The sequence below is a fragment of the Anarrhichthys ocellatus genome, unplaced genomic scaffold (genome assembly GCF_004355925.1).
Source record: "Anarrhichthys ocellatus isolate YVR2014 unplaced genomic scaffold, GSC_Weel_1.0 scaffold12, whole genome shotgun sequence".
Lineage (NCBI taxonomy): Eukaryota > Metazoa > Chordata > Actinopteri > Perciformes > Anarhichadidae > Anarrhichthys > Anarrhichthys ocellatus.
Window position 1 is genome coordinate 1,616,032 of NW_022280042.1, and position 22,693 is coordinate 1,638,724.

The window sequence follows — 22,693 nt, forward strand, 5'->3', positions numbered from 1 at the left end:
GACATATCATTTCTATGTTATCAAAATGGAACTCATTTTTATAGTTTTTCAAATAAAATGTAGCGGTAAATTATACTCAAATTGATATGGATTGGGCTTTAGATGTGAAAATGTCCTGCTGGTTAAATTGCATGTTATGGCAGAAGACCACAAAAATGATTGTTCATGTGTCCCCAGTGGATCGTTGGCTCCAGCCCACCGTAGCCTCCATGATGTTGACTGATATTATTGCTATGAAGGAGATACAATTAGAGCTCAAGCAGGCGTTGAAGACTCTCTCCTGACAACATGCTCAAACATGTGTTGAGTTTGGCTCCCGACCAAAAAGGCCGAGCCGGAGAAGCAGATGGCAAGGAGAGGAGGTGAAGCAGGAGGTCAGCGGTCTGGATGTAGTCCAGGGTGAGGATTAGACATATGGCAGACCGGAGAGGAGAGGATATTGGAGAAAGATGAGGAAACGCAGTTCACCGGGATATAGAAAAATCAGTTGTGCGGAAATTCAAGTAGTTAATGTCAAGCGTAAATGTTAAAACTGCTCTGAGCTTTCGAGTCAAAGCTCAATCGGTGCCAAAATCCCCAGAAAAATCTCGCGCTAGCGAGCTCCCTAGCAGACTGAATCCAATGAAACATGAGTCAGGAACTTTTCTGGTGATCTGGCAGCCGCTCTGCACTTCACCACAGAAACATTCCACCGAGAAGCCGTTCCCACAGTCTCCTCCCAACACAGTCCCCCATGGAGGGCAGCAGTGAGCCAATGTGAAACTGAATTAAGAAGAAGTTGGTGTTGTGAAAGTGAAAAGTGTTACTTATTAGTACAACGTCTTCACTAATTCACAATAATGACACACTATCTAGCTGATGTTCCAGGCTGAATGATAGACATTTTGAAAACAATATGATTTTTTTTATCAATTCCCAAATAAAAATGTCCTTGTTTTTGCTTCATAACCTGTAGTTGAAGCGTTCTCTGACTCTTGTATACAAAGCCTCTACACTGTTACTTTGCCAAGTTGTGTCAGCATTTTAGATTAGGCCACTTTTTTTTTGGTTTTGTTCCCATGTTGCACCAGTTCATTCATAATGAACCAAAGGCTCGTCATTAGGCTCAAGCCTCAGAGCCACAGGGAACACGTTCTTCTCTTCAGCCTCTTTTCTCAAGACTTCCAGCCCGGGTCCAGCAACAAGCTTATTCTGTAAAAAATAGAAGAAAAAAAAGCCCATTGTTTCGCTTTCAGCCCATCTCTATTTTACAACTGTGCATGACTGATTGTCTGAGGCAGGAGGATTGGGGGGGGGGGCAACAACAATGCACCACCAGTTTAGACCTATTGATCCACACGCTCCCAGTCTGCGTCCGCCCAGCTGGTCCTGTAGGAAAATGAAAAACTCTGTGTGGGGGGGTTGATGTTAGCGGCTGCTCTCACACACACAACTTGGGGGAAGCTTGCGTTCACATTCGGGGAACTTCAAGAGCGTGTGAGAATATGCTGCGTGGATGACGCCTGCTTCTTTATTGAGCTGCCGCGTGGAACACAACAACTCACTTCCACCTCGGCCTCGACTTCAGGCGGTCGATCGCACGTAAAAAGCAATAAGCGGGTGATAGATGATCCCCCCCCCGCTCAATCGAGTTGTTGCTTTTGCCATAACGGTTCATCCAAGGGATCTTATTTCTTAATCAAGATGGAAAAGCTTCTTCGCTCCTACAAAGATGGTGATGAATAGTTTCCATCTCCCTCTAAGTCTGTTACTGCAGACAGATTCAGATGTTTATTCTGTTTTGCACTGGAGAGTGGGTAAAGGGTATTCGGCTTAATATTAAAACTATTTATCAAAACGGTGCATGCGGGAAATCCTGAGTGATACTTTAAAATGGTCTCAGGATAGTTTGCCCTTCATGAATCAAAGTCAACTAAGCAATCATGAGCTTTTTTTTTTTTTCAAGGTTTGATACACTTATTTGTTTGAAATTAAGAAAAATGTCCAATGAGGAATGGCATCCTGTAACATCCGACGCCTTCCAGCTCCATTTCAAAGCACACAGTTTGTCACTTGTCAGATTAATGGACTGGAAGGCAGGTGTAAACAAAAGAATATGAAGACAAGATTCTCTAATTCTCTTTTCTTCAGACAATTTTTGTCTTTTGGGATTGAGCTGCCAAATGCTACAATGGAGCTCAACCATTCCATGTGCCAGATTAGGAGTGGCTTCTTGTCACATTTCTCTCACATAAATGCCACCGCTGTATGTGTGTGTGTCATGTCTGTGTCAGTCTATTTGTCTGAGAGGTTTATAATAAACAACAGTACGAGTTTAGAGCCATGCTATTCACCCTGTGAGGAGCATGGATGTCTGAAACAAACGTCATGGCGATCTATCCAATAGTTGTGAGGATGTTTCACTTCAAAACCAAAAGTGTCAACATTGTGGTGGTGCTAGAAGTGACCAAAGTCAGTGGGACGGATCATCTGGGAACCATGAATAACTGCACGAAATGGTGTGCCAATCCATCAGATAGATGTTGATATATCTCACAGGATATGTGAAAACTTTGACCTGCTGGTGGCGCCAGACCAAAAGAACAGGGGATTAACAAGTAACAAGGATTCATCCTCTGGGGACCATGCATGCTTGTTCCAAATTCTTTTGCAATCCATCGTTGTTGAGGGACACATACAGGACAGGACAGGGTCTCTGCCAGTTCGGTCCACGGTTGAGAGTGTTTAAGACCAGAGCTGGGCTTTAGTAGGATTCCTTACTTATTACAGTATCTGGGTCAGGCTAAATACTGTTGAAGGCTGGACCCGGCGGTAGAGTTAGGGTTAAATTGCCACAAAGCTGTTGTGTTCTTTGTAAGGATCGGTGTCAGTATACCGCCGCTATCATAGCGAGTCAGTGATGAACAGCTGCATTCATGAATTTCAGAGAGTGTATGAAAAAGAACAATGGAGGCAATAATGGCAAGAAACCAGGTTTTTCCAGTTAGTTGTGTCCGTCACTCAAATGCTCAAAATGTCAGACATTCTGGTTTATGTGGCAATAATAGAGAAAGTGTTATATGATCTACACCTTGCACAGCAGAGTTGTGTGTTATGTGTCCCTTGTGTTTCTGGTGAAAAAAGATGCAAACTCTAGAAAGAAGCCCATGCTGTGTAGTAGTAAAGGACTGACATTAAACCTGATTGCAGCTGTTGTTTTGCTGAAAATTGTTCTCCTAACCTTATGAATGCATGAACAACATCAGATAGCACTTAAAGCTGAAAGGAAAATGTCATTTTTGGCTTTCTTGCTGAGAACTAGATGACAAGATTGTCCCCTCTCTCATGTCTTTACACTGAATATAAAGCAGTTGTTAGCTTAGCTTCACACAAACAACTATCCTGGCGCTGTCCAAAGTAGGGGGTGTGAATCTTTTAGTGTCTAACGATTCTGTATTTGATTTAGAATTTTGGGGTCAGGATTCGATCCAAAATTAATTCTCGATTCACAATTTACAATTGCTTTTAAGATAGACGTTATCATCTCAGCAATGTTTTTATCTATCGAAATACCCTGCTTCAATTCATATTTGTTGGTGTTTAGCCTTTTTTAAAGGCTTTATTCAGATAATTTATTCAAGGATTTATTCTTTTTAGGGTGATGATCACAACATATGACTACAGACGTTCAAAGCTTCCTCCGAAAACCTCAGTAGAACCTTAGAATGTAAAAATATATATATTTGGCACAGCCCTAATTAAAATACAATGCAGTTATTTCAAAGCGGCTTAGAGTGGGGGAGCAGAGGGAACAAACCGCTTCGCTGTGTTTCTTGTACAATAGTGTTGAGAAACCAAATTGATTAAATGTTCCCCCGTTTCGTCAGCACACTGTGCAAGCATTCATAACAAACCACAAAATCCGTTTATATGCATATTTTTCGAACAGAAATATGTGCTGTGGCTTTTACTGTCCATCTGTATCTCTGTTCTTTTGTTTAAAAAAACATTATAATAGATTTTTGGAAGTTTAGATTGATTAAGGATTCTAGAAAATATGAATGTCAATTTATACATGATCGATTTTCCCCCCAGCTTTAGCCCAAGGGTAACAAAACCTGCCAACCAGCACCTCAAAGCTCACTAATTAGAGTCACATGTTATATCTCCTTCCCAAACTAAAGTGTAAATTTACAAGTTATGGTTTCATTAGGTGCCATGTGTTTCTGAGCTTGAGAGGTTCTGATAGGCATCTTTCAACAAAGCCAGGCTAGCTGTTTACTCCGTCCCAGCGAAGTTATGCTAAATGCCTGCTGACGATAGATTTATGTTGCCTCAACAAGAATAAACACATTCCCCAAAATGTCGAACTTTGCCATAATTTGGCTAATTAAAAGAATAAACATCAACATACTATAGACTTAAGGACAAATCTTAATAAGAGCTGTTACTTCACTCTATATATTGTAGCTGCAGTATGCTAGTCCACTTAGAATCATAAGGAATTTGTTTTAAGACTATGGATTAGACTTAAATCTAATATAAATGCATGTTACTTGAAAAAAAAAAAAAGGTTTCCTCCATGCAGCCATAAGGAGCCCAGTTGTGCATCTTTCATCTCTGACATTTATTTTTCACCTGACAACCCTGTTTTCCTGCCGCCCGACAACTCAATACATCACAGACCTTATGTATGTGATGAAGTCATTCCGTGATATATCGGCTCGCTGTGTGAGGAAAAGCAGTTTGCATGCTCGGCAGCCCCCGGGAATTTACCGAGGCCTGCACGGCATTGTCTGCTGCCAGCGATACTGTAGCAGACGACACAATGTAGTCTGACTCACAGAGAGCGTTTTGTTCCATTCAGCCGCTACAAAACCTGCTTTTCACTGCGATGTCAAGACGGTCAGGACTCCAGTCCAACTGTGAACTCCGCTGTGTAAATGCTGATCTATTTAACCCATTTGGTACGGCATCGCTGGTGATTCTGGGTTTTTTCCAGTAAACACAATGCTGTTTCTTTTGTGCACCACAACCTACTTAAGTAAATATTGTGAATTTAAAAAAATGCACCCACAGATTTTTATGGTATTTCAGAAGATGTATATTATGAGTTGTATCATAATTTTTGTAACTGGTGTATTTACGATCTTAGAACCTGTGTATGACTGGATTGTTTCACAAGCAGCCATTTTACAAGCTCATTTTTAAACCAATGAAAAGCTAAATAATCACAAAGACATTAGCCGATAGGTTCCCAGATTGAATTTCGGCCAATGGGTTCCTTCTCTTTCGCTCTCCACACAGACTGTTTACCTGTACTCAAAGAAAGCCTGCTGGAACGTGATTGGTCAATATTACTCCGACTACAAATGTAAACTAGAGCACTTGTGACACACAAAACGTATCATGTGTTTATAGAGATTAGTGCATTTATTATCCGACTCAAGAAGAAATGTCTTGATCCAGTTTACCGTGAATGAACTGAACTTCTGCAGGTTTGGACTGAAGTACTTGTTGCTATAACGACAGCTCCATACTACCTTTTAAGCCGGTCTCAAAGAACTGGCGAAAAAAAACAAAAAAAACAGGCTTTTGTTGAGTCACCAACAATGAAATGAAGCTAGTTCAGTGATCTATTTACAAAGAACAGGGATTTACAGTATATTGTTGCCAAAACTGGAGCTCATTCTCCGCCCCGGCATCAATAAACCACCCAAAAGTAATCCACCAGAGCACATATAGATCCAGTGGGAAATATGTGTGTGGTTTAACTCCAGGCATGTTTCCGTGTACCACAAATGAAAAAAAAAAAGCTTTTGTTCAAGAGAGCAAATAAAGGTTAAAACCCACCTTCATATTTGAGCTGTTAGTCTGAGTGTTACAGAGCCGGAAACCAACAGGCCTCATATAGGCTGCACCTGTGCAATCACGACAACGCATCACAGGTGTGTCCTTTGTGCTAAGGAGTCCGATTGAAGGATGAAAGAAAACCTTTTCTGTGCATTTAATAACTACGATGGGGTTTTTGTTCTAAATAGTTCTGCGACTGTATTTTTGTAAATTAAATGTAACTTTAAATGAGGAAGTGGATTTTTTTTTCACCCATTCTTGCAACAGTTACTTCTTTTTTACCTTTAATACATTTGTAATCTATAATACACCTTGTAACTATGCTGTGGCTTCATAGAAACATTTTGCATCCCTTCATGAAGCATTTTATGCCCCATTTTACCAACCGATCCTTGATAGCAGCCTGAAGTTGTGCAGAAATTACTCCTGTTACCTTTCAGAGGAACGCGTGAAATTTGGTGGGACCCCCAATGTTGCAATGGTTAGAATAGTACGATCTGTGCCAGCATCAACACAATCAGTTTATAATTTAACGTCTTTCGCTCAATGAACAGCAAACACACTTCTCTTCAATTTCATTTGCATTTATTCAAAAGGGAAAATATATAATTCAATAAATACTGCGGAAACAACATTGGCAAAGACAACCGAAGGTGACATCAACATTCAAGAAAACATGACAATGCACACCGGGGGGGGGGACAGATAAGAAAATCAAGATGGGCGACTGAGCTGCCAAATGTTACAGCGCGGGCATTTGAGCAAGATAAATCAGGGACGTTACATTAAAAGTGCATCAATACCGTTGATATTTAAACAGATCCTTAACTGTACTGTTGGAGGAAAAAAACAACACAAATTTACACTGTAAACACTGTTCCTCAAGACTTTAGAAAAGTCGCTCATTTTCGAATTAACGCACATATGTTGTTTACATAAAATCAGATTCCAGTGACGGCCCGGTCACACCAGAGAGTGGAAACAGCAGAGTTCTTTTTCCTCGTCTTCGCAATATTTGTTGGTGAGCTGCTGTTGCTGGTGAGCTAACCGCTAACGCACTAGCCAACCTAGCTAACTCAAATGTAGCTCCATTAGCTTCACTTTTTTATTTTCCGTCTATGCCAATGACAGCCTCTGCCGTTTTATTCTCAGTATTGTACATTCAATCAAGTAGTGCCAATGATCGTTTTCATTATTTATTAATCTGCTGATTATCTTCCTGATTAGTCATTTAGTCTGTAACATGTTGAATGAAAAAACGACAAACAATTGACGGATCCAAGCGGTTTGCTGGCGTGACGGGGCCTTTATGAGGATTTTACCCAACAGTGGAGTCTACACATTTCAGGGAAAAAGCAGAGCGGCTCTGACGTTTAAGATTCTAATAAACAAGCTTTAATTGTTGCTTGCATATACACTCCCTCCTTAAAGTGCGGTGGGAAAATGACTCATTGCTCAAACCAGCTGTCAAAACAGACGATTTTACACAATTAAACACATTTTCACTTCGACTAAAGCTCTCCGACCCATTAAGGGTCCATTAAAAGGGTATTTAAACGTGTAATGACAGATATTTCAGTGTCACTAATTGACGCTGCATTTGTTTATAAGATGGAGGAATCATTGGGCAAATCCTGGAGGCCGACCCACAGCTTTGAGTCCTTTTGCTCGCGGCTCCCGGTGCGATACAACAGGAGTCCATAAACCTGTCAGCGTAGAGAACAGTTAGGATGATCTGTCTTTGTGTTGTCTGTAGCTGTTGGCGTGAAATTAACGGGCACAGAATGGCGGTCCGACTGCTACAGACGTGCGGTTGTCAACTCAAGGATCGCTCAGCGGTTCGTGGTTGAAACAACAGGGTGGGGCTAAAAACAAAACAATGATGCGGGTTACACACCGACGACTTCACATTATACCGACGACACATCAAGAGACACGGGACACACAGCGGCAGGTTTCCTTTGTGCAGCACTGAGAAGTTCCTCTTTCTAGTGTCTAACAGTCACAGGAACGAGCAAAAGGTCTTTGATCCGGCACAAACGCCAGCAAACCCCCCCCCCTCCCTCCTCCATCGCCGCTTTTGGCTCTCCTTCAAATGATCACATGCTCTTAAACCCCTCTTCCGTTCACGAATGAGCGTATACTAATGACATCACTCCTGCTCATTTCCTGCCTCGAACCGTGTCCGCTCCGTCCTCCCCGGAGGGAAGCGGGTCACTTCCCCGGGCAACTAGCTCGCTGACGGGTAGCTTCATCGTCTGGCGGGGCAGGGCAGGGGGGGGGGGGGTGTTTCACGTGGGTGGGAATGCTGCTACGCGTTGAGTTTTCCAGCGACATGAACATGAATTGAAGCCTATAAAACCCCTCTCCAGACAAACAAGGGGTCTTTAGCATGCAGGAAAGAGCGTCGCCCCACAGCTCCCTGCTCGCACTGTGCCCGGTCCTCGTTCTCAGTCCGATCCCCCTAAGTCTGATCGGTCACATGACCGAGCAACTTTTGGCTTTGTCCTTCCGCAGGTCCGAGGCCACGGCCGCCAGGTCGGGCCTGCCGGGCATGTGTGAGATCCTCTTGTTGCCGCGGGGGGCCTTGCTGCGCTTGACGTTCTTGTTGCTCTTGTTGATGCAGGCCAGCGTGGCCACGTGGAAGATGTCCCTGACGCTGTTCTCCGACTGCTGGGCCGAGCACTCGATGTAGGGCGCCGAGATCTGCTTGGCCATGCTGGAACCCTGAGGAGGAAGAGGTCGAATGCGGTCACAATACGGGAAAAAAAGGGCTTGTAACAAAAATGACGTGATTTTCTCTCCTAGGGATCAGCCATGGCGTTAAGTTGAGTACAATGAGCGAATATTCATGAATGACTCCAGGAAAAATGTGTCATTTACAACACTTTGGATCTGCATACCTGGTCGTAGGAGACTGGCGTCTGCCTGTGGTTGGAAAGCTCCACCAGCGTGTTCAGGTCGGTGCGCAGGTCCGACTTACATCCGACCAGCAGCATCTTGGTGTTGGGACAAAACTCCTGGATTTCCCCTTTCCACTGTGGAGGAAGACAAATGCTTGCATCATGTAACAGTCCGAGAGAAAACAATGTCGACCACTGCTAGAATAATATGAGCAGAAAATCAATATTTAGCTCTATTTTCCACTGCGATTAAGTAATCAAATGTGCACGTTTTCCTGAATGACGTGACACAACATCCCATGAATTCCCCCCCCCACCCATTCCTTTAAGCACAAAGGTTAAAGCTGCCACTTCCTGGAGTCCCCCGTGCTTTCAACCCTGGAAGGGAACTACAAATAATCCTCATGTTTCCTCCCGGACAACAATAAATGCTCTGTGATCGATGGCATTTCTCCAGGGGCTTTAAGCTGAGGCTAATGTGCCTCAGGGCTGGCTGGTCAGGGGATCAAGATCATCAACATCCAAAGAGGAAGTTGTTTTGTACAATGTGTCACTTTCTGTCTGCACAAACACCACTTGACTAAAAAGCCAATGCTCATTCCAATCTACATCGTCCGAAACACGACCTGCGACTGACACAACGTCGAGGAAACGCACTTAACAAACGTTGTTTTCATGAGCCTCTTTATCAGTCAGATGACTGACTGATGCAGCACGTCCTGCTTTAGGTTCAGCACACACATGTGGCAGTCAGCCAGCCACAGTCATCAGACGTTAACCGCGTTAACCCCGTGTGAGTAATTGGCGGCTACATCTCGGTTTAAAAGTCAGTCGGTGGAGAACAGCCGCTCCGGTGATTGAACCCGGCCGGCCTCCAGGTCACACTACATCCTAACATCACAAGATCTGCTGTGACTGAGGCTGCAGAAAAACCTCTCGACTGTAGACTTGGCCTTTGTCAGTGGATCAGACAAAATCAAAGACTTTACAGCGGAGGAATTTTTAAGAGTTTAACGGCTAAAAGACATCTACTGAGCTTATCAAAGGCTTGATGATCGCTCCTTGAATGAATGTGTAAGTAAAAAACAGTTAAGAGTGCTCTTAAAAGAAATTGCGACCCCGGTGTTGTCCGGTCTTTCACACTGTGTGTTTTCAGTTCATGAAAGTTAATTGTAACAATTTGGTTGCCTATAAAATGTCTTGTTCCGTTGTGCTTGGTGGGGGGCGACCGTGGCTCACTGGCTTAAGAGGGTTGTCTGGTAACCGCAGAGTCAACGGTTCGATCCTCGACTGGGACGTGTCATGTGTCGTAGTGTCCCTGAGCAAGACACTGAACCCCCGAACCCACTGCTCCCTATATACAGGGATGGGTCAAATGCAGAGGTCAAATTTCGTGTATGTGTACATGACACATGACAATAAAAAGGGTTTATTTCTTAGCTCCACCCTCTCGTGTCACTTCTGGTTGCAAAAAAAACCCCAAGATGGCCAAATCTTTCAGGTGAGACAAAACGGCTTCGGAGAAATGGCTTCAAATGAACCCCGTGTCCGGAGCCCCCTTTACCTTTTTCAGTACGCTGTCAAGGGTTTCAGGGCGGCTGATGTCGAAACAGATGAGGACAGCGTCCGAGTCTGGGTAAGAGAGAGGCCTCACATTGTCGTAGTACGGAGATCCTGAAACAGAAGAAGATTTAAGAAGTTGAAAAAGTATTCACACAACTTTTTTCCCCTGCGAGGCCTAAAATTCTTCACTGAAAAGGAAGTGCCTGCATTGAAGTGAGGGGCAGTAACCACATCTACAGAGAAAACCACAAACAGATTCTTCTGAATCAATGAACACGCCCGAAAGATCACTTTAAACTCCTAAGCATTTCTTGGCAGCTATTCTCATATGGCATGATTGCAGCTCAGCCGTAATCCATAGCAACCGGGGCGAGAAAAACAAAACAAATAATGCCGCATCAGTCGGAAAAATGTGCTGACTACGGCGAGATCACTTGTTGAAGAAATGCTCTCCCGGGGAAGTGACTCCCAATACTTGCAAACTGAAAACATGTGTGAGGGAGACGCCCATCTCTCCGGCAGACTGAAACATCTCCGGGGAGGAAGGGGGGAGGGCAGGGTGGCCTCATGTCAAGATCACATGACGAGCCAGAGCTGACCACACAATCGGCTGCCAAAAATCCGGAGAATTTTGTTTTTGGTAACTGAAGGTTCCCCCTGGGAGGTCCTCTATAAACACTGCCGTGGAGAAAAGTCAGGAATGCACGTTCACGTGCACGCACACACACACAATCAGGGATCTAGTGTTCCTAACCTAAACGGTCCGGATGGGAGACGACACCGTTTATACAATCTGCGCTTCCTTCCAGGCCCGGGCCTCGCACAACAAAGCATGACGATGGTGTATGTGTGCACAATAAATGAGCCGCCGCTGCACACAGAAATCTGAACCATATCTATGTCCACAATCATACATTCCCAGTGTTCAAGCCAGGGCGGGGGGGGGTGAAATGGGCTGGTTAGGTCACTGCTCCATCCAACAGGGATAATAAACAATTCTGTGAATTCCACTGTCTCACTTTCCCAAATGTTGATACACACGAGCCAACAAAGGTTGCAGCTAATTTCTGTGTCGTAATGCCTGAGAAAAAGTGAGTCCGTGAAGTATGGACGCCAAGAACAACCCAGAATAAATCATTTTGATGTCTTGATCTGAACATAATGTGTTTTTGGCTTTCCCCACTCACTCCCTCAGGATCCTTTGTAAAGCCGTCTGATAGGTGACACCACCTAAACAAAAAGGAAGTACAAGTCGAGGAGGAACGTGGGATCCCCTGCAAGAATTTATTTCCCATTTTTCACGGCCGTATTGCATTGTTTGAAGGTTTTTCTTCTTTCTTTTTTTTCAGCCCTGAGTGCCTGGAACCAATCACTGGAAAAATAAGACCCTGCGACTGAAAGGGGAAAGAGTCGGTTGACATTTTACGATGAATTGATTCTTTTGAGCAAACCGATGGAGGGGGAACACACATATCTGAGTGGCTGGGTGGAGTGTGTGCGTGTTTGCGATGCGTCTCTGTACATGTGCTTGTGAAATTACTTGGAGATTTATGTATTTATAGCTGCGAATTTCAAGCCTCACAACACAGAGGATCAAAATGTGCCTGCGGCTTATGCGCAGGTCTGTTAATGGTTTTCATTTGAGACGTGAGAGTTTTTGATAGGAGACGCTCTCTGTCTTGATTATCGTTTACAGCGGAGTCGTAACTGCGTTGAGGTCATTTTGCTGCCAAGCGGAAAGATAAGAGGACATCCCATAGTCCTGGTGACAGCCATCTAATTAGCTCCTGTCATTGTTCTCCCACAGGATCTCTAAATCTGGACAAAGACACACACCCCGTCCTCCCTGTCCGTCCTTTAAACACACACACTCTCCCGCTCTCTCGCCTACTCTTAAACCTATTCCCCCTTGTGCCTCGCTCACAGCAAATGAATGCATGACGACGTGAGAGGAAGCAGTACACTGTGAGACAATACCAAACCTCCCACTGATGAAAAACTAAATGTCTTTCCATGACTGCGCAGAAACTTTTACAAAATGTAAAATTAAAAATGTTCTTCCTTCCCGGTGTGCTGACTTCCTCAACAGCTGGGATGAAAAGCCCCACTTAATGCACATGAAACGAGTCGGAAAATGCATTCTGCTCTATTCGCGAGATTGTGACTCAATATTCAAATCCACAGATGTTCTCTCGACTTCCATCGAACGACAAAAGAATGACGTTTCCCCATGTTGCCTGTCGGGAATACGGTTCTTAAATAATTCCGTGACGTTTCAGACATTTTCTGTTGGAAGCCCTCACACAAAAAACGTCTTACAGACATGGAAATGTACTTTTATCGCACACGAACACACACACACACACACACAGTCCTGAGGTAAGCCAGCTGCGGCCCAACAGTTTGGAGGTATGGTCTGGCAACAGGTCTGCAGGCCTGCTGATTTACTGCATAGCTCACATAGCTTAGCTGGGGGGGGGTGGTGAGAGTGTGTGTGTGTGTGTGTGTGTGTGTGTGTGTGTGTGTGTGTGGAGAGAGAGAGGCGCTACACCTTCAGGGACACCTGTGGAAACAACAAAACAGCGACAGGCACGGCCAGCCATCCCCCACACACATTATCCAGCTTCAGTAACCTCTCGCCAGCCAGACGCATTCAACGCAAACAGTGAGGACGACAAACGGCAATTCAAGCTGAACCGTTGTCAGCTGTTGTTGCTGTGGTTACCGAGATATTTGCTGCTGCAAACACTGCCGTGTAAAACTTATAAAAGGTTTCATTTTTGGGGTGTTTTACGATGAGTTAACAAGGAAAGTACGTCTAACTTCGGTGAAGGAGAGACTTGAATTTTTTTTTTTTTTTTTTAAAAAGGAGTACATTGTTGGATTTTTCTGTAGAAAGAATAGAAATAATAGAAGAATATTTCCTTTTCTTGACATTTTGTGAGTTCATTTGATTGATTTATTGGCCTAAAAAAAGCTAAGAGAAATTGTGAAAAGTACCGAACGGTACAGACGGTTGAAAAAATGTGAACACATCGCTCAACCCTACCTAAGATAAATGCACAATGCAATACGTTATACATTTCTTTGATAAAGAAGATCAGCATGGTTGTGATTTAGATCACAAACTATCAGAAATGTAGCTTAAGATAGCCATTCATCTCAAAACCATTACATTCAGATGTGGATGCACCTAAAAAACGTATAATATACGTAAATGAGTTGATGACAGTCGTGGCCACATCAACAACAAAGTGTGAATCGAGTAGGAATCCACAGAACAACTACAAAAGCATGTGGAGGACCAAGAGGGCAAGGTGTTCAGTGTCAAGACCGGACACGGATTTTAATGGTGGGTGTAACATCACACAGAAAGTCCTTCCAACACATTAGCAGACAGGAAGTCTTTTCATCTCTCCCAGAATTCCACTGCCCTCAAGTTGATGCACTCTATCGGCCACTGTCGGCTCAAGGCTCTCGCTCGCCGGTCGGCAAATTCCAGCATGATTCAATTACCCCCCTTGGAAACGAGGTAGGGCTTTAGCGGACCACGCCACTTCTCTTTCACTCCGCCGAGGATCTAACCCGGCCGGGTACAATGGGGGTCTTTGTAGGCGAGGAAGGAGAAACCTTTAGTCTGAGGAATGCCAGACATGCGGCTCCAATTCGCTGAGCCCAGAAATGTGATCCGATGCAACAATGGCCGCCGACACAAGAGAGTGGAAGGGAGGGCACGGTTTGCAGAGGAGCTTACTGAATGCACAAAAAAGTCCCATAGTTCAACTGTTCAGCATGACAAGAAACACCGCACAGGGAGAAGACCTGAAGACCTGGGCTCCACTATCATCACATATCATCCTTTAAAAAAACTCCTTTATCTTGCTTTTTGCCCCTGTGTTTCAAAGTGGGCCGTCTTCTAATCTGTCGGCAGTTGTTCAAATCAGCCACTAAACAAAACACAAGGAGAAGTTTCCCTTAAGGTTCCCCAGGATAAATATTCCCAAATGAGATCCATGGGGTCCAACACGTGGGTCTCTTTGGGAGTCCTTGATGTGAAAATGCCCGAAAATTCCTGTGTTTTTCCTGATATTATTTTATTGACGCTTGCATTCCTCCTGGCTTCGGCAAATTGCCTCGAGGAAGTTGGAACAAACAGGTCACACTGATTTCTGAAGAGCTAAGCTGCTTCGTGCGGTCCACTCCAACATAAGTACATTAGGAGTGTTTCACGAGTGTCAAATCTGATTAAACTAATTCTGGGATTAGCGCTGAAACAATAAGTTGATTGACAGAAAACAGCATTTTTAAAGTTTATCAATATTTTGAAGGTGTATTTCTGTTTGATAAACCCACCAAATAGCAGACAGACAGTTAGAGACTAGCTTGGTGAACACAGTGGGACATTTAGCAGATAAAAAGCCAGATGTTGGTGGAGATACCAAAGATACCAAACCAGAGCATAAAAGCAGCAAATACTAGACTTGAAACATGACCCTAAATAAATACTAATGTTGCCTGGGGTCAGATCTCACCAGCCATAAGTGCGTCGGTGTTGTGTTTACAGCTTGTTTTCCTGTCCCCAGGCAGCCAAAAAATAACTGTATGCAGGTTTAAGAATCGATAAATTGTATAAAAGGATTTGCTGCTTTTCTCTGTAAATTAGCCATTTAAAGACATCACCTTGGGGTTTGGGAAAGTGTGAGTTTCTTGCCATTTTCTGCCATTTTAATGAAAACGGTTGCCATCTGCAGTTCCCCTGCCTGAGATTACCTACTTTTCAGGTTTTGAGATGGATCTTTGCTCATTTCAACTCGCATGGCAAGAGGCCTCGGGCACACAGGCCCACAGGGGTTGTTCTGTTTACCTTCCCCGTCTTCCTATCCTCCTGTTTACCTCTCACGCGGTAAAACACCTTCGCAGCACATTTGAGACATGTGGGCAGACGGCATTAACCACTTCCTTTTGGTGGTGAGAGACGTGCGAAGCATCAAAGGGTTCCCCGTCGGGCCCCGCCCTGAGGCCTGGGAAGCAGAGCTAGCGCCGACAAGCTGGGTGGGTGGAGGGGGGACGGGGGGACGGACAAATGGGAGGCAATACGACAGGCAGGCATTTACCTTAATGACCTGAATTACTCCCATCACCCTCCCTTTCAAAACACACACGGCAGCCATCTCATTAGGCCACTCGTCACCGCAGAACAAAGACCACCACGGTGTGTGATTGAGAGGGAGGGGGTTGGATTGTTTCTCTTCATCTCTGCGTCCTGGTCTTTGTCCCGGTGCATGCTGGGGTCACACACACACACATACACACACACACACACACACACACCTCCCCGGCACACCTCAGGAGATAAGGGATCGATTGGATTGGCTACGGCCAATGGGTTGTCTCTACAAAGGGGACGAGTCGAGTCGAAGGCCGTATCAATCAGTCTCTGTGTGTGTGTGCATGCTGGGTGGGGGTTAGGATTGAAGGTGTGTGTGCGTGTGTGGTGGGTGGGGGTCTGGCTCCATCTCCGACCCACTGATCTAATAGGAACAGCGCTCCCCCCAACCCCACCCTCGCTGTTTTATGAAGCTGAGAGTAAAAGAAAAATGGCTCCAGGCGGCCAGCCAACACAGCGCAATAAAACAAAATTCTCACCCTGGCCGACTTTCATTTCTTCTTCCCCAGCACGCGCGCACGCGCAAACACACACACACACACAGTAGGGGCGAAAGAATTTGAAACCCGACCTCCCTGCCTTTCGCTTGCTTGCTGAGCTTGGAAACGAGGGTGACTTACTCCGAAGAAAACATCTAACTTGATGCCACTTTTGCAGCTCAAAGGGAGGCCCAGCTGTTATTTGTGCAAAATCTAAATCTGTTAAAATCGATTCTGCGGTTTTGCTTCGTTCTTCAAAGTTCAACAAAGTTGCTGAAACGTCGCTCAGGAATTCCAGGAAAGAGACCCGCAACAGCTGGCTGTGTGCTTGTCCCCGCCCATCACACACACACACACACACACACACACACACACACACACACACACACACAACATACGCCTCGCTCACGCCTCACTGCTGTGCTATTCACTGCTCGGGCATTGATGGATGGGAAAGTGGGTTTGTTTACACACACACACACACACACACACACACACACACACACATGTTAAAGCATACACAAGGGGACACAGCAGCTGGTTTGGACCCCGAACACAAAGTCCAACCAAACAAGTGATAAAAGCTGTTGGACACGCATTGCACAACAAAACTTTCCCCTCAAAAAAAAAAAACCCCGCAGTGGGAAGAATTTCAAAAGTGTGTTCTCCAGATGTACGAATACGTTCAGCCCGTCTTTCCCCATTTCTGCCTTGGCCTTTCCTCAGCTGGGAAGAAATCATAAATCAAATCCAGCGTTTTACACTGAACTGCGACACTAAACTGTTTCTATGTAGGTAAAAGGTGAGCCACTTTCCTAATCTGAGGGGGGGGGCACATGTCTGGCTTGTGGGACCAGCAACTCTAGACTATGAGTAAAGGATTAACCCAGCTTTGTTGATTGAAATGAGTCAGAGATTAATTTCGTTATTCAAAAATGAAAGCCTGGGCCTCTTTAAATGTCACGATTTGGACATATTTTAGGGGAAATACGTCAATGTTGACTTATGAAGACATGGCCAAACACAGATTCAATTTGACCCCCCCCCCCCATCTCCACACAACAGGAGAGCATGTCCACAGGGGTCACACAGGAATTGTGCAAGCAACCCGCATGTTTGGACATGTTCGGACATTTCACCTGGATTGATTTGCATTGAAGATGAAGCACATAAGAGAGGTGATAGGAAGGAAGGGAGGAAGGAAGGAAGAGAAGAAGGAAGGAAGGAAGGAAGGAAGGGAGGCATAATTACCTGAGGTGTCCCACAAACTGAGCTCAATCCTCTGCGTGTCGATTTCAAAACTGGCTGTGTAGTTTTCGAACACTGTGGGGACGTAGCTCTGCAGGAAACAGAAATAAAATACATGAACTTTTGTTGGACATGGCTAAAATGAGGCCTATAAACAGAGGAATAATTCTTAAGTATTATACCTTTTTAATAACTAGTGCCAATACGCAACTAGTACCATAATACTACAGCACTGTTACCACTACTAGAACTGCATTTGTTGTAAGCATTACAGCTACAACAGATACTAATACATATGCATGCATCATATAATATAGGTATAACATTCAATAAATGTCCTTCGTCATTATTAGAGCACCCGCCCTTCTGACACATCAGTTTCCACACAAGCGCGAGGCGTTTTCTCCGCGTGTTAATAACACCAGGTTAATTAGCATCACGTTAATCAGTCCGGGTCTCACCTCGGGGAAACAGTCCTTGGCGAACACGTGAAGCAGGGCGGTCTTCCCGCACTGGCTGTCCCCCACCACCACTATCTTACACTTCACGCTCTGACTGGGCTCCATGCCGGATTTCAGAGATAGTTTCTGACACGAGCGTCTCTCCTTCATTGATTGCGGAAATGGAAATGAAGCGTAAAAGTCCAATCCTGCGCGCGCGTGTGTTGTGGAGTCGTCGACAGCGACAGAAGCGTCTCCCTGCTTGTCCGTCTTCCGTCCGCCTCGCCCGTTGTCTCCGCTTGCTCTGTGCCGGTAAATGCCATTTGCCTGTATTTATAACGTAGCAGGGAGCCAATGGCAGCGGCTCTCCTCCTGCGAGGACGAAGCTCGTCCCTCCCGCGAGCCCTGCGCGTGAGCCACATACAGCAGCCCGCAGGAACTTCCCTCCGTCATGGCGCCCTCGTTCGGACGACCACAACTTTTACATGAAATACATTGAAATAATAATTAACAATATAATATTCGAAAGAAATTGAATTTCACTGTTCTGTGTTGATATGTACAAATGAATAAAAAATACAAATGCAACAATTTTGAAACACTACTTCCTGTTTCCACAACATGACAGGAAGTAAATAAACTCATAATGCTACTAGTTTGTTTGATTTGAGCTGCTAACTACAATTAGCATTCAGTTGAAGGAAGATTACTGAAGAGTAAACCATCATTTAGTCATGGACCTTTCTTAAAAACAATTGTGATAGAATGGAAAATGGGTTTGTTTGTAGTTTGGTTTGAGGCAACAAAGAAAAGGTGAAGCAGCTTAATATTCAACATAAACTTGAGCTTTTAAATTGCATTTTACTCAGTAACATATACGTTTAAAGTCATTATGACAAATGCTCTAGATTAGATAGTTTTCTTTGTGTAAATTCTAATAAAACACGTAAAATCGAAATTACTCTGACTCGATAATTTCCCTTTTAAAAAAAAAAAATTGCAACAAGGAAACCCCTAAAACTGGCTTGGTTTATACGGTCATACTCTATAAGTAATACAACACCTTTTTATTTAAGTATATACAAACTGTTTTTAAATGGAGGCATTCCCCAATCTTACGTACACAGCCGTAACCTTCATGAAAATATTTATTACATCAATTAAACTCAAAGAATGGAGTTGGAAATATGTGTATTTTTTAATCACATGTTACATTTCATGTCAAGCCTGTTAACAGGGGCTTGCTGGTCACAAGTTGTATCTTTTCCTTTACAATCTCTTACAAAACTGATGAATTTGAAGCAATAAACGTGTTGCACTGCCTACTCCTGGGAGGAATCATTTACTCATTAATATATTCTTTAAATAATATGCTGATTGGCAGTTTCAATAAAAAAAAAAAGTTCTTTAATATTGTTTCTGCTGAAACAGTGTACAACAAAGGCCCCTGTGACTCCCAGTTATCCCAAAGTGATGCAGCAACACGCCGTGTTATCTTCATTCTTCTTTACACACATTTCACTCGATTCCTACGGCGAATGAGCCCTCGGGCACCGAATTAGCTGAACATGGCGAGCAGGTATAGATTGACTCGCACGCACAGAGGTTTTTTCTGTAAGAGTGAATTAATTAGAAAAAAAGGCAATAAAACCCAGTGAACCCAGTAACAAGTGCTTGCTTATTTCTAGCGAGCAGCTTTGGTAGTTCCCCTCATTATCGGTGAATAATACACATACTTATTGTGGCACACACAGCCAGGGAAAACATATTAGCTTTCATTCTTCTGGGAAGACAGAAAAAAGGGTAAAATGAAAATTTTTACATTTCCCCTTCGGGCTTGATAACGCTTTTCCATCTTTTTGTGAGTGTGAGCAGACACCCTTCTGGTCTCAAGGCCTCGTCTCTCAGCCTTCAGGCTTCCTTCCCAACACGGCAGCACCACTATCTTTTTTTTTTTTTCACAAAAAAATGGGAAAACAGCAGCGTTCTGCATCAGCTCTCCCCCTCTGTGACGGAGTGATTGGACTCTCTGTGCTGCTGGCAGCGTTCTGCCTTTACAGTGAGACAGCTCCACCCTGCAGGCTGTGTGGTGGGAGTCCCGTCTGTTGTGTGGGAGCTCTGCCTCCAGGACACAACGCTGCCAGGAGAAAAGGGACGGGGGACGGGGGGGGATTTATACTACTATAGCTCTGCTATTTGGCTGCCGTCTCTGTACCGTATGCATTTGACCTCATTCAAATTCTGTCTGAATCAGGAGATTACAGAGATTTTACCTGCATGGGTTGCAAAACAGCCTGTTTGCAATTTTTTTGATGTAAATAAATAAAAACATGCTCCCTAGCTAAACCTTTGTCCTTCCTCTGATATATTTCTTCATGTTCCAATAAATGCAGCTTTCTGAGATTGAAACGGACACAGCAGAGGAGACAGCGAACAAAACCACATTAGCTGAGGTGTTTGCACATTATGCCCTTGTGCCCTTCTCCAGTTTTTTTCAGGCTGGCTGCCTGTGTGTGTGTGTGTGTGCATGTGTGTGTGTGCTACATTCTGCTATAGCCGGCAGCATTGCCAATCTCACTTGGGTGCAGCCACACATTTGGGCCAAAGTGAGACTGTGCAGCAGCATCTTAAAGGAAAATTCCACCCATTTATATTTAAGATATCATCAATTTGTTACGCATTTAGGAGTTATTTAATTTTGTGTGTTCTCTTAACCTTGCCATGTCTAATTTCTACCCAAAATCCCTTGCGACAAACCAAAGAGAAAAGGCGTAAACTTGCCGGAGCATTTCAGGATCGAGAAAAGAGTCTGGTAAAGAAAAAGCTGTAATATTTACCATCATCATTCAGTTGTGTACTGAGGTCTGTTGAGTCTTGGGTCAATACAACTAAATTGGTTCCCTGCCCCCTGCATCTACAGCATGATTGATGCTGCTATAGATAGCACAGCGGACCCAGAACATACAGCGTAGTCAACATTAAAGGATCTTTGTGTGAATGGAATTGGCAGACAAAGTGCAGTTGCCTGAATACTGTACACCGCTCCCAGAATAGAAATGAGGGTACCACCTGTTTCTGGTCACATGCTGCTGTCAACATCCTGTAAATCTCCACGAGGGAATGCAAAACGCTAACTACCCTCAATTAGAGCTAATTTCCCTCCAAAATGTACTCCTTTTGTTTTTTATCTTTAGTAGCTTTCAACTGGTTTTCATCTTTTTATTTAGTGTGGGTTAACAGAAGTTTTAGCTGATAGCTGGGTTCCACAGAGGATCTTGAGGTATCCTTGACGGAAACGTCAATAAGCTCAAATACTGCATCTCTCCTTTGGGAATCCTTTTACCACGGTTGTAGCCACCGTCCTCACTGCCCCACACATATAGAACAATGCAGAGATGCCCTTGGAAAGTGAGGGATTTCTAGCAGCTCTGGGAATGTACTCGACAACTGCGGCACATCTAATTTAAGTCCTTGACTGAACCATTTAGGATGTTCAAAATCCAATTTAAAATCACAAAATAATGATAGGTCCGTACATTTGAACGAATACACTGTAATTAATCAAATCTAAAGCGCACAAACTGTAAGAGGTGAATACTAGATGACCTTGGTGCGTATTCCCGCAATGCTTTATTACACAACTAGGTCAGCAGACATCTATCTCGCAGTATTTTCTAAAGCAGTCCAGTGTGTTGGCTTCGGTAAATGTTGGAAACAATCCGGGAAATCTGCCACAGATATTTTTCAAAGCTATAAATAATTTGAATTATTCATATGGAAAGTACCTCAAAGCAGCAACACTGTAGTTTTCCAATGACGAGCTCACATCCCTGTGTGTTTTGAATGGCAGGCGTCCATTGTTATCTGTGGTATCCAGGTCTGGGTCACGCACCGGTGCCTGAAGCTTCTCGGAGTACCGAAATGAGAGGGATTTGTCAGGTTGTTGCAAGGATTTCCAGGAAATCTCAGGCAATCGCAGGTGCGGTAACCATTCGAAAATGACGATTAAAAACAGTTTCTCCCAACAGGTCACAAAAGATGATGAAGAATGAGTAACAAATAATGTAATTTGAAGTGAATCTTAAGTGGTTTGGTTTTAGCCAGCGGGCCAGCAGTGCTTGGAGGTGTGCGAGGAGTCTAGGTCACTGGGCCGCTCTCCCTCCACCCTGACGGACGTGACAGCATGCTGCCCCACAGTTATCTCTGTCGACGTGCATTCGATCAACGGAGCGCTGACATTTACACACACACACATTGCTTCAGTTCGAGAGGGATTTCCTCGACGGTGAGTCACCGCGACTGGCAAATTAAGGGCAGATTCAAAACAGTTCAGGGGAGAAATAGCGGTGGACGCCACTTTTGTTCGTTATTCAAAAACAAGTGCAAGCGCCATAGGAGCTGTAGAAACATGTCACTGTTGTGTAATTACTTAAAATCATTTTTTCTGTATTGTGAAATCACTTTAGTGATCACTGTACTGTATATACCACTTTGTCCGTTTTTGTATTTTCTTATGAAAATGGTAAAATATAAATTGAATTTGGATTGGAACATCGTGAACATTGCTGAACACAACTGGGAAGATTTCCAAAATTCCTTTTAGCATGAAATGTCTTGAGAAATGTCTCATCCTGTTTCCAGAAACCCTTCTAGTTAATTCCGTTCTTGCATTTTTGGCTCAAGCTTTCGTGGAGGGAAGAAAGGCACGAAAGAGGTGAAATTAACATCAAAAACTGTTTTTGCATGTTAATGATTTGTTGATTTTCTAATGTAAACTCTATTAGGATGGATTATTCTATTTGAATCTCCATTTCTAGTAATTATGAGTAATACTTCAGTATGTCCACACCTTTTATGGGAATACAAAGTTTAACCAAATAATGAATCACCATTACATCAACATTACAGATACAATGTTAGCAAGAAGAACCAGAGCCCAGATATCCCATCATCCAACAGGTAAATCTACACAATGACATTCTGGGTTTCCTAGTGCATGAAACAACTGGAACCGACTGGAACCCTCTAATGAATCCTAATAAGCGTCAGCTCTCCCCCCCC

At 43.9% G+C, this 22,693-nt stretch overlaps 1 protein-coding gene across 1 annotated transcript; it reads right to left on the reverse strand.

The window, feature by feature from the left end:
- Positions 1 to 6,400: 6,400 nt before the first annotated feature.
- rnd3a (Rho family GTPase 3a) lies at positions 6,401 to 17,953 on the reverse strand. Its single transcript, XM_031852185.1, has 5 exons — positions 17,654 to 17,953; positions 17,196 to 17,283; positions 10,300 to 10,409; positions 8,736 to 8,870; positions 6,401 to 8,559 (listed from the first exon to the last, which is right to left on the reverse strand). Exons 1-5 carry the CDS (start codon positions 17,801 to 17,803, stop codon positions 8,311 to 8,313), a joined length of 732 nt encoding a protein of 243 aa, XP_031708045.1. The 5' UTR covers positions 17,804 to 17,953; the 3' UTR covers positions 6,401 to 8,310.
- Positions 17,954 to 22,693: the final 4,740 nt, after the last annotated feature.

Excerpts from the sequence above, each read along its gene's own strand:
- rnd3a (XM_031852185.1), bottom strand. The coding sequence starts at position 17,803 with ATGAAGGAGAGACGCTCGTGTCAGAAACTATCTCTGAAATCCGGCATG. Across the intron at positions 17,284-17,653 it reads CCAAGGACTGTTTCCCCGAG|AGCTACGTCCCCACAGTGTT; the intron begins GTGAGACCCGGA and ends TGTTTCCTGCAG. Across the intron at positions 8,871-10,299 it reads TTGACAGCGTACTGAAAAAG|TGGAAAGGGGAAATCCAGGA; the intron begins GTAAAGGGGGCT and ends CTTCCTCCACAG.